The following is a 12,051-nucleotide window of genomic DNA, read 5'->3' as shown; positions in this document are numbered from 1 at the left end:
TACATGATGTTGATAAGCCACCAAAATAGTAAAACATCAATGTTCATTACTCCTGAATGGGATTTGGGGCAAGTTGTGTCACCTGTCTATGACTTTCAGGTGTTTTAACACCCTATGCTTTGAGGGAGTCATCTTCACTAAATTGTAAACTACCAGTGGACAAGCAAAGCACATACATTGAGTATGTGTGTTCAGTAATGTCTATAACACTAGTACTGCTTCTAATTCATATTTGAACACACACACACACACACACACCACACACACATACATACACACACCCACATCATCATCATCATTTAATGTCTACTTTTCTATGCTTGCATGGATCTGATGGAATTTTTCAAGTCAGATTTTCTCCTACCAGGCTCACTTCCTGCCATCAACCCTCACCTGCTGCTGAGCAAGGTAATATTTCTTGGTAGCCAGACATGTTATTCACCAAAGACTAGAAGTTCATAATACTACTTGTATGATATGATGGTGATGCTCATTTGCAACCATCATGTGATGTCAAACCATGGGTACACACGGGTACCATTCTTTAATTGGGCCCCGCATACATGTGTATGTGTCTCCCCTAGTCTTGACATCATATGATAGTTGTAAATGAATCTCACTGTTATACTAACTGTCATTCATTTCTTTCCAATGTTCTGCAAAAATATCCTCTTGCTATGGGGGAATATTATCTTGCTTGGAAATAGATGGGGGTTGGTAAGAAAAAAGGGCATCCAGCCATCAAATGTCTACCTAATAAAATTCTGTCCAACCCATTCAAGCATAGTAAAGTGAGCATTAAAACAATGGTGATGATGATTCCAATAAATTAATTAACAGTAAAAAGATATTTAGAGTATACTTTGCATAAGAAACCAAAATATGTCTGCTGTTCTCTCCCATATCAACTAATATTGTTTTTGTCTTCTGATATTTTTTTTCTCCTCATAATCATTTTTAGCTCCTTATTTAATGCTCTCTGAATTTATTATGTTAATGCTAACATAACTATAATATATCTAGTTTTCTTTCTCCTTCCTTCCTAACAGTACTTTTACAGTATCCGAGACATCTCTATTGGTGGCCGGTGTGTATGCAATGGCCATGCTGAGCGCTGTGATACAAAAGACCCGAAAAATCTTGACATTCATTATTGTAGATGTGAACACAACACTTGTGGTCGGCAGTGTGAGAAATGTTGTCCTGGCTTTGAACAGAAGAGATGGAGACCTTTGAAGACAAATGAACTATTTACGTGTGAACGTAAGTAGCAAAAATCCATTTATATATGTGTGTGAGTGTCTGTGTATATATATAGATGTATATGTATAGATATATAAGTATAGATGTATAAGTATAGAAGTATATGTGTACATGTATATGTATATATATATTGATGTATATATATATGTATATATATATATATAGATTTATACGTATATGTATGTGTATAGATCTATATATATGTATATATATATGTATATATACATAAATATAGATGTGCATATATATGTATATATATGTATATATACATATATATATATGTATATATGTGTATGTATATATATATATGTATATATATATATATATGTATATATATATGTATATATATATATATATATATATATATATATATATATATATTCCCTGATGAGATGATTACATTGTTTTATATCATTTTATTCTCTCAGGAATAATACCAATGTTTTCTTCGAAACATATCTCAGAAGTATTAAATTCCATTTCTTAATTTATCTATGTTGTACAAAAACATTTCAGTAAACCCTGGAATTTCTACCTTTATATGTAGGCTGTAACATCCTTGGCACTTATGTAAATTTTTTTCTACCTTGGTAACTATTTATTTATTTTCTTCATGTTATTTGTACACATGGAAAATATGTCATGAAGAGGATGAAAGTCACGGAGAGGGTCTTAGCCCAACTAATTAGGGAGAGAGTCAGTTTAGATGAGATGCAGTCTGGGTTTGTGCCAGGAAAAAGCACCACTGATGCTATATTTCTGGTAAGACAGCTGCAGGAGAAATACCTAGCCAAAGATAAACCTCTGTACCTGGCTTTTGTTGACATGGAGAAAGCCTTTGACAGGGTCCCCCGCTCCCTTATCTGGTGGTCAATGAGGACACTAGGGATAGAGGAATGGTTAGTGAGAGCTGTGTGAGCCATGTACAGAGACGCTGTCAGTAAGGTGAGGGTTGGCAACGAGTACAGTGAAGAATTCCAGGTAGGGGTCCACCAAGGTTCAGTCCCCAGTCCCCTCCTATTTATCATAGTCCTCCAGGCAATAACACAGGGAATTCAAGACAGGATGCCCCTGGGAGCTCCTCTATGCTGATGATCTTGCCCTAATTGCTGAGTCACTATCAGAACTAGAGGAGAAGTTTCAGGTGTGGAAGCAAGGACTAGAATCAAAGGGCCTTAGAATCAACCTAGCTAAAACCAAAGTCCTTATAAGTAGGAAGGTAGACAAAACACAAACCCCTTCAGGTCGATGGCCCTGCTTGATCTGTAGAAAAGGCGTAGGTAGAAACTCTATAAGATGTACCCAGTGCAAATCAAAGGAAGGCTAACTAGGATGTTATATATGTGCCAGTATATAATATAATGAACTTATTGTATACGGTGCTCAGGTTCTCTTTGGGAATGGTTATCAGGTTGAGGACAGATAGCAGACATTTAAGTCAGGAAAAAAATGACAGCCTTGAAAGCTAGAAGTACATGCATAATACACAGAATTTTAAAATCCCCCAAAAAACAAGAAGGTGAACAGCAAAAGAATCACAAAGTAGAAATGGTGTATAAGGTGTAGCAGGAAAGGTATTAGTAAGTTCAGGAAGCATGGAACTTTTTTTACGGATGCAGTATCCTGAGTGCTGTCAATGGATGTGAGTAGTTCATTCCATTCTTTGCCAATTCTGAACATGAAAAATGTTTTCAAAAGTTACATGAGGGGTATCTTGTTTTATTAATCCTGGAAGGATGGAAGGCAAGGTTGAACTTGGTGGGATTTGGTTTCAGTGCGTAAAAGACTAGAACTAAATACCATGAAGTATTTTGTCTGATGTTCTTCCCATACTGCAGATCCCCATAAAAACATGGGTTAGTTACACTTCATTCGAAAAAATTTGGGATGTTCATAACTGGAACCATTTTGATCATAGGTCTATCATGATCACCGTTAACCTAGGGCTAAACAACAGCACAACCAATAATTTCAATTATTTCAATGTTTTTCCTCCTTCTCCATTTCCTCCAGCCTGTAACTGCCACGATCACAGCAGCAGGTGTATCTATGATGCTGAAGTTGACAGGAAACGGCTTTCCCTTGATATACATGGAAGATATTCAGGTGGAGGTGTTTGTCAAGATTGCCAGGTAAATACCTATCTTTTATCTGATACTTGTTTCAGTCATTGGACTATAGCCATATTATATATGAAATGTATATACATTGTAACTGTATAGGTACAGACATGGCTACATTGCATCAACCCTGAGCTGCTTTGTCTGCCAATTTTTGTCTGATAATATCTAATGCCTACCCAATGGGCAGTGCCTGTTTGTGTCAACGGGGCTTTGGTAAGTTTGGAAAATATTTGCTAGAATTACAGTCCAAAATTGGAGTATGTCTTCCACAATGTAGCGTCTTCCACTATACAACATCTACCACAATGCAACATCAACTATGATGCAGCGTCTACCCCAGTGCAGTGTCTACTATAATGTAGCATCTACCACAATGTAACATCTTCCTTGATGCTGCTTCTACCTTGCTCCAAAATAGGGTAATTAATTTATGTTTCAGTCTTCTGTATTTTCAACTTCAAACTTTACATAATTTATTTAAAAAAGGAATATTTCTTTATCAGCATTTCACTGAAGGAACCAACTGTGAAAAATGTCGTCGAGGGTATTACCGAGACAGTAACGTTCCAATAACTTCGAAGCATGCTTGTAAACGTAAGTAAGCCCAATCATTTAAAATTATTTTCCCAAACAAATCCCAATGTCTACATAGTAACTTGTGTGTCTAATAACTTTGGTTATTTTTTGCAGTTATCCTGGGTATAACTTTAAACTGCATCCAGTTGTGGGGCCAGATTTGTGAGTTCCAGAGTTTTGAGGAGTGTGGAACGACTTCTTAGCCACTGTTGTTCCCTGGTTTAATCTGACTCAGAGTAGTTGCACTTGTCAGGGTCCCAGCTGTGAGTTGATTTGAAAGTCAGTTGAGCAGATGCTGCTCATTAGCCTGGAGGGGTGGATAAGCAACCCATCAAGGGGAAAGAAAATCTAAATTCCAAAACTTTGCTGACTTGTGACCATACCCAGCCATAGAAGAGTAAACCTGAAGGTTTACTTTGGGAGTAAACCCCATGGAAAAATCAAAACCTAGATCCCCTGGGACAATTCTATGTTGTCTACGACCTCATTCTGTCAACTCATGCAAGGATGTTGGTATCAAATTGTAATGACCTTGCTGTTCTTTTGCATCTGTCAATGACATAGAGAGGTGGAGGACACTCTGCATGGACAACAACCTATCTTCCATACCATTCAGCTCCCAGGCTTGGATCCTATCGAACACACTGTGTTGGAGAGATAGAAACAAACTGTCTCAGTAGGGCAGACAAGCAGAATTTTTATTCAAGTCATTAATGATAGATGGTGGTCAAAAAGTGAATAATAGATTTCTTATCCTTTGACCAGAGCTTGATTTGATCTATGTTTCATTTTAAGGCAGTATTTAAATGTGCATTTAAATACGTAATTCCTTCTTTTAAAATAATCTAAATTAATTACATTTTCATTTAGGACTGGCCTTTCAATAATTCTTTCTAATTATGGCATGAAACCAGCAATTTTGAAGGGAAAAGGCAAGTCAATTACATCAACTTTGGTACTTGACTGGTACTTTATTTTAATGACCATGAGAAGATGAAAGGCAAAATTGAAATCAGCAGGATTTCAGCTCAGAATGTAAAGAGCTGGAAGAAATACTGCTAAGCATTTCGTTCAACATGCTAACAAATTTTCCAGCTCACTGCCTTAAGTCTTAAATAATAAAGCAACACATTAGCTAATGTAGACTTAGATTCCCAAAACATGAAATAGTGACTAGGGATCATAGGTTTGTTCAATCAGGGTTAACTTGGAGGGTGAACAACTCTGATAACATTCTTTGATCAGTGATACACTATCTCCTACACTACCCTCAACTGTATTCTATCCTCTCTTTAACAACTATATTATGATACTTTTGTTGGTATCATCAGAATCATGAAACTCCTGTAAAGCTCTACTCTAGAAATGATTGTTGTTTTTGTTGTTGTAGGATGTCAATGTCGTGGTCAGTTCTCAACAGGAGATTGTGATCCCAATACTGGACAGTGTCTCTGTAAACGGAAATATACTGGAAGGAACTGTGACCGGTAAGATTCTTTCAAGTTCTCCTACCATTATATTCCTGCACATGCTCTGCTCTCATGTGTATGTATTATGTATGATATGTGTGTGAGTTTGTGTAATTCTATAGCACCAGAGATATGTATAGGCAGAAAAAGAACTAGTTATTGATATTTTTTCAACTTATTTAAGAACCAGAAATGTATTTGATGTAAAAAAAAAATGTTACATGAAAGTAGGCACAGACATGGCTGTGTGGTAAGAAGCTTGCTTCCTAACCTCATGGTTCTGGGTTCAGTCTGACTGCATGGCACCTTAGGCAAGTGTCTTCTACTATACCTCAGGCCAACCTAAGCTTTGTTAGTGGATTTGGTAGACGGAAACTGAAAGAAGCTTGTCGTATATATATATATATATATATAGATATATATATATATATATATGTGTGTGTGTGTGTGTGTGTATATATATGTATATATATATATTTATGTGTGTGTATGTCTTTGTTTGTCACCCCACCATCACTTGCCAACCAATGTTGGAGTGTTTATGATATAGATATTTCTAGGACCTGTAAGTAATACAAGTGAGAAATCAAGAAAAAATTTATGACAAAGATATATTGGCATAAGATCCTTATAAATAAAAACAAATACAAGATATTGTATCACCCTACATAGGGTATTTAATGCTTATTTTAGATTTTGGGCTTCCCTTTATCAAATAGAAAATGTGGTGTGTGTGTGTGTATATATATATATATATATATATATATATATATATATATATATATAGTTCTAATACCAATATTTTCTGCAGCAACCATCAGTTATTATAAGTGCTTACATACAATCATTTTTAGCCAAATGTAAAGTATTCCAACTAAAATGACTGACCTATACATATATGTATATATATTGTTATATTTGAGGATGGTTGTATCTTGCCAATTAAACACACACTATTTATTTGATTTTCACTTTAGTTTTATTATTATTATTATTAGTTTATAACAGACAAATAAAGTGAACAAAAAAACAAAACAAAAATCTAATAAACCTACAGTGAAGATCAAATAAATATAAATAGTGCATGTGTTTAATTGACAAAAGGTGACTGTCCCCAACTATAATAATATTTGTTTCAACACACAATTTCACATCAAGAATCCTGCAAAATAAATACATAAACATGTGTGTGTGTTTGTGCATATGTGTATGTGTGTGTGTGTATGTATATATATATATATATCCACTAACTGTTTCTCCTGCATCTCTCACACCATGAACTCTAACATACTCCTCAACATTCTGAAGAGATCTGCCAAACCATTTGGCACATCAAAACGTTCGTAAATGACTCATTATATAATCTCCACATAATTAAATCAATGGCTAACTAGCCCATTTGACTTGCTTGTTCTTGATGTATGGCCCTCAAGAAGCCGAAATTTCAACTCATTGGATTTGTCTGTTTATACACATGTGTGTGTGTGTGTATATATATATATATATATATATATATATATATATATATAGATATATATAGATGATGATATATACAGTTGTGGGCACGGTTCTGCTAACAGCTAATTAGTGAAGCTAGCTTTTCGTTTAGAAGATTAGTATTTTCTCTAACTTTAGAAACCATTAGGGGACCAATTAGCTTCTGCTAAATTTAGTTCTGCTAACAAAATTCATGTGTTTGTTCCTGTCTGTTGTGGATGTGTCTCAAAGATTCCATCAGGCACACTATTGACTGACTGTGTGTACACATGACAAGATGTGATTGCTCATCACAGCAGCAGCATTGTGTAATTGTGCAGTTTTGAGTTGTGTTCACTTACAACGTTGTCCAAGCTATCGCTTATCATAATGGAAGATGAAGACATTTTTGTTCGGCCTAAGGATAAAGGGCCTGTTGAGGAGTCTGCAACATAAAGTGCGCAGCCCAAACCTTCAACTTGGTAGCCAATGTGGATGCCAACAAAGCTCTTGACAGTGCTTCATTCAAGGAAGGCCATGTCCAAGGCACAGTGGCTGTGGAATCTGCAGAGCTGCTGCGCAGTGGCGGCAGACAGCATTTTGGACCTGTTGAAGAGATGGCTGGTGGTTCCCAACAGTACCAGATGGAACTCTACCTATGACTCTGTTGTTGTCCTCAACAACCTGCTGGAGAAGAATAGAGGAGCTGTCCACAGGGTGATGGCACAGCTGAAGCTGCAGACCTTTACTGATTCTGATGTCGGCTTCCTGATGGAGTACGCCCAGGTGATGTCTAATGTTGCCAAGGCCTTGGATAAAATCCAGGGCAAGGACCAAGCCTGTCTTGGGAGTCTTCTGCCTACTGTAGTGGCTACCGTCATGAAGATGAAGGAGGCCAAGTTCAAATATCTGTATTGCAGTCCTCTAGTAGACACGATACTGGCAAGCATCACGGAGAGGTTTGGGCTCCTCCTAGAAGACCTGGAGTGCCAGCTGACTGCTGCCTTTCCCTCCAAATTTCGCCTGTTCTGGCTGAAACAGTGTAATAACAGCCAAGTTGGCAGAGTAACAAATGCCATGGAGACCATCGTAGAGACAGCTCTAATGGGGAGGGCAGCAGCACCACTAGCAATGAGGATGAGGAAGATGATTTCTTCAGCAACATCACTCGGTTCAGAGAGAGCAGGAGCCACGGGTTACTAAGTTTCAAGGTGCAAAACCTGGTGTAAACCTGGTTGAAGGCTGCCTAGAAGGAGGTCCTGACTGAAGTTACCTTTTTGGGTGAGCAGGTCTTGATCGACCTGTTCACGAAGTATAACACCACCATCCCAACTAGTGCTGCAGTTGAGTGCCTATTCTCTATAGGCAAAAATATTTTGAGGGCCAAGAGAGCCACCCTGTCAAATGGTAACTTTGAGAGGCTGATGTTTACGAAGGGCAACCAGCATCACATCAAGGTGATGGAGAAGGCCCAGCCAGAGTAGTACACATTAATCATCATCTGATCTTAGCATGATACTGAAGTTGTGCTCTACCTTTTTGATTCGTCTAATACTTTTTGTACAGTAAATAAAGTGTATGTTGACTGAAAAACTAATGTTTAATTTCGTTTGTCCATTTAATTATTTGCGTACACTTTGATTATCTTCTGATCCTAGCATGCTATACTTTTTTGGAAAGCTCTATGTCTAAGCTACAACATGAAAATTTCAGCTCTCTAGGTCTGCTTTTAAGGGGTTTAGAGGGAAAAAAAAACAACCAAACCAATGTCAAATTCATATGATAAAAGTTAGCAGTCATCAGTTAGCGTTAGCTTCCACTAATTTTTTTACCTGTTTTGCATTTGCAAAGCTAAGTTTTTGGTTAGTTGTGCCCACCACTGTGTGTGTGTGTATGTGTATATATATATATATATATATATATATATATATATATATATATATATATATATATATATATATATATATATATATACCAACCAGTAAACTCACAAACTAAATACAGTGTAATCTTATCAGTGATCTGTTCACAGATTGTGCAGTGAAAATTTTGAAACAGAATTACAAATAATAAATGCTTCAATTAAGTTTTTGTGTGGTTTTGAATGGCTAATGTTTTTCTGGCTGAAATTGCATTAGTTTCTATGCCTGATCTCTGATCAAATTACTTACCTGACAAATGCACCTCCAAACTTTCAATTTAATTCTGTATTTCATACTCTTTCAGATGTAATGTCGGCTACCATAGTTTCCCTGAATGTAAACCCTGTGAATGCAACCAGATTGGTACAGTAAATCAAGTATGTCAGATACCTCGAGGGAACAGAGGACAAAAACAATGCCCCTGTAAACCCAATTACACTGGTATTTACTGTGACTCTTGTCAACAAGGATATTTTGGGTTCCCTGATTGCAAACGTTAGTATTTTCTTTGATTTCTTTTCAATATTTTCAAAAATAGTGTCAAACCATATCTTCACTTTCGTTCTCAGATGCTTTTAATATAGTTCACTCTGTTGTAAACATCAGCCCACTCACACTCTCATCTTTTATCTACAGCAGTGGTTCTCATCCATTTTTGCATTTTGATCCTTTTAATTCCTATTTTACTCTACTGGACCTCCAGAGACATTCGATGTTTTTATTAAAAATGTCCTACTGTATTTTTGTATAATTAATATTAGAAATTGTATTAAAAAAATTAACCATTTTGTTCATTGTAAAAATATATGCAATTTATGGCACATAAATTTTAACAACAAAATTTTATGTGGATCCTGGTTGACAACCACTGACCTACTGGCACTGACCTGTAGATCTGGATGGATCTTGAATGCATCAGTCTTACCAACCTGGTAGGTTTTACAAAGGTTTTGAACATTGTAGTTCCTCTCTTAATTAACTTACACATTTAAAAGAGCAAAATGAAATTAATAGATGGGGAAGATGGATCTGTAAATCTTTGAATATTGTAGGCACTGATTTAAAATTTTCAAATTATTCATATCGCCTTCTTTAATGTGTTTGCTTGTGGTTCAATCCCTCATCATCTTCCAATTCAAAACAGAAAAATCTGAGAGAGTTCTGAGCAAAGAAGGAAACATCAAAATCAGGAATGGTGGAAGCATACTTTAAGAAGGGAAGTTTCATATTTCTGTGAAATGTAGTTTCTTCTATTCACAAATAATCCCATGCAAGTTTTCTGAAAACTCAGAGAGGAAGTTCATATATTGTTTTTCAAATTTTAGCACTAGGTCAGCAATTTTGGGGAAGGGCTGAGTTGATTACATCAACACCAGTATTCAACTGGTACTTATTCTATCAACACCTAAAGAATGAAAGGCAAAGTCGACTCAGAACGCAAAAGCAGATGAAATGCTGCTAAGCATTTTGCCTGGCATGGTAACGATTCTGCCAGCTGGCTAACTTAGGCAGTCTTTATATTGGTTTCAAATTTTGGCACCAGGCCAGCAATTTTGGAGAAGGGGCAAGTCATTTACATTGACCCCAGTGTTCAACTGGTACTTATTTATTGACCCTGTAGGAACAAAAGCAAAGTCAACCCTGGCAGCATTTGAACTCAGAACATAAAAAGGACAAAATACCACTAAGCATTCTGCCTGGCATGCTAATGATTCTGCCAGCTCACTGCCCTAGTAAGCCCATATATTACTAACTCTAAACCTTCTTAATAAATCCTCTCTGGACTCTATTTGCATCTCTATAAGTGATTTAGGGATATTCACATTATAGGGGAAACAGGTATTGTGAGGTGAATGTCTGAACCAACTTTTTAAAATGCATATCTGTAGGAAATAATCTGTGTGCATGCATGGCCACAGCATTAAGAAGTTTGTTTCGCCATCACATGGTTCTAGGTTTCATCCCATTGTGCAGTGGTACATTGGCCAAATGTCTTCTCCCATAACTTTGGTTAAATTTCAAGTCTTGTAAGTTAAACTGTGTGGAAACCAGCCCATCTAATGACTTGTACCTAGTTTTGGGTTGAGCCTTAGGAAGGAGATGACAGGGGACCAAGGTAATTGGCAATTTGCAAAAGGGATATCCTAAAACCACTTGGTATGCTTGTATATGCAGGATCCTTGTCTCTCACTCTTCTTCTCTTTCTACCCCATCAAGTAGTCCTCCAATTCTCATCTCCTATCACTCCTCTATCTATGGTACTACTTGCCTGCTGTTATCACCGGAGGGTCAAGCTGGTACATATTACATGCCCTCCTTTCTGGTTACCCCCATCCCTCCTCCCTTTCCCTCTGGACACACTTCCATTTCTCATTATCATCCTAGTTCACACCATTTACACCAATCACCACCTTTTGTGTGTTCAGCTACTGATCTCTCTCCTCTGCATTGCCTCATTTTTAACACCTTTTATCTGTACCATCCTCAATACCTTATTTCTGCCATTACACACCACTTACTATAGCCCCCTTATATAACTCTTGTATCTCCCTGTCTATCACTCTCACACCTCTCACATTATTCTGCTACTTACTGATATATTCTCTTCCCTGAACCATTTCTGTATCTCTCACCTTATACCTCTCTGAACTGATATTTCTCTCAACTCAATCACTACATTTACCTCCATCCCCATCTTTCACCCTCTGTTACTCTTCCTCACACTCTAGGAAAGCATCTACTCTCTCCTCCTTTCTCATAACTCACTATCTATATCCTCTCTTATGCTCCCCTTCTTGTATTTTGAGAGTTTTGCTCTGGTACTCCATCACTATCTTACTTTTATCTTCTTCTCAACTACTCCCACCCACCTCTGTATAGAATACAGAGCAGCCATGTATCTTCTCTATAGCAAGACAACTGTGCTTGTCACTTTATCTTACTTTAACCTATCAGTATCCAGCATAAAGACTCCTTCCTCTCTCAAATACTCCCTCTTAGCAGTGGGAGCTTTTTTCTTTTTTCTTTTTCCCTGTTCTTTTTTCTCTCTTGCAAGTTACTTCACAACCTCACTTAGTGCCAATGGTACAAAAAAGGCATCCAGTACATTCTCTGAAGTGGTTGGCATTAGTAAGAACACCCAACCATAGAGATCATGCCAAAGTTGACACTGGAGCCTGATACAACCTTTTGTCGTGCCAGATCCTGTCAAACCATCCCACT

General features: G+C 37.1%; 1 protein-coding gene across 5 annotated transcripts in view; it reads left to right on the top strand.

Annotated features, from left to right (window-relative positions):
• Window positions 1–12,051, top strand: part of LOC106878847 (laminin subunit alpha) — a 250,341-nt gene that overhangs the window by 51,675 nt on the left and 186,615 nt on the right. For all 5 annotated transcript variants that reach the window (XM_089357441.1, XM_089357440.1, XM_089357439.1 and 2 more), the window contains exons 4-8: window positions 1,050–1,263; window positions 3,277–3,395; window positions 3,890–3,980; window positions 5,353–5,449; window positions 9,134–9,324. In XM_089357441.1, the coding sequence (XP_089213567.1) occupies window positions 1,050–1,263; window positions 3,277–3,395; window positions 3,890–3,980; window positions 5,353–5,449; window positions 9,134–9,324 (712 nt within the window). The remainder of the gene's footprint in view (window positions 1–1,049; window positions 1,264–3,276; window positions 3,396–3,889; window positions 3,981–5,352; window positions 5,450–9,133; window positions 9,325–12,051) is intronic.

Source organism: Octopus bimaculoides, chromosome 9 (genome assembly GCF_046866305.1).
Source record: "Octopus bimaculoides isolate indiv1 chromosome 9, ASM4686630v1, whole genome shotgun sequence".
In the NCBI taxonomy this organism is placed as follows: Eukaryota; Metazoa; Mollusca; class Cephalopoda; order Octopoda; family Octopodidae; genus Octopus; species Octopus bimaculoides.
Note: the sequence above shows the minus strand (reverse complement) of the source record. Positions and strands in the feature narration are given on the sequence as shown.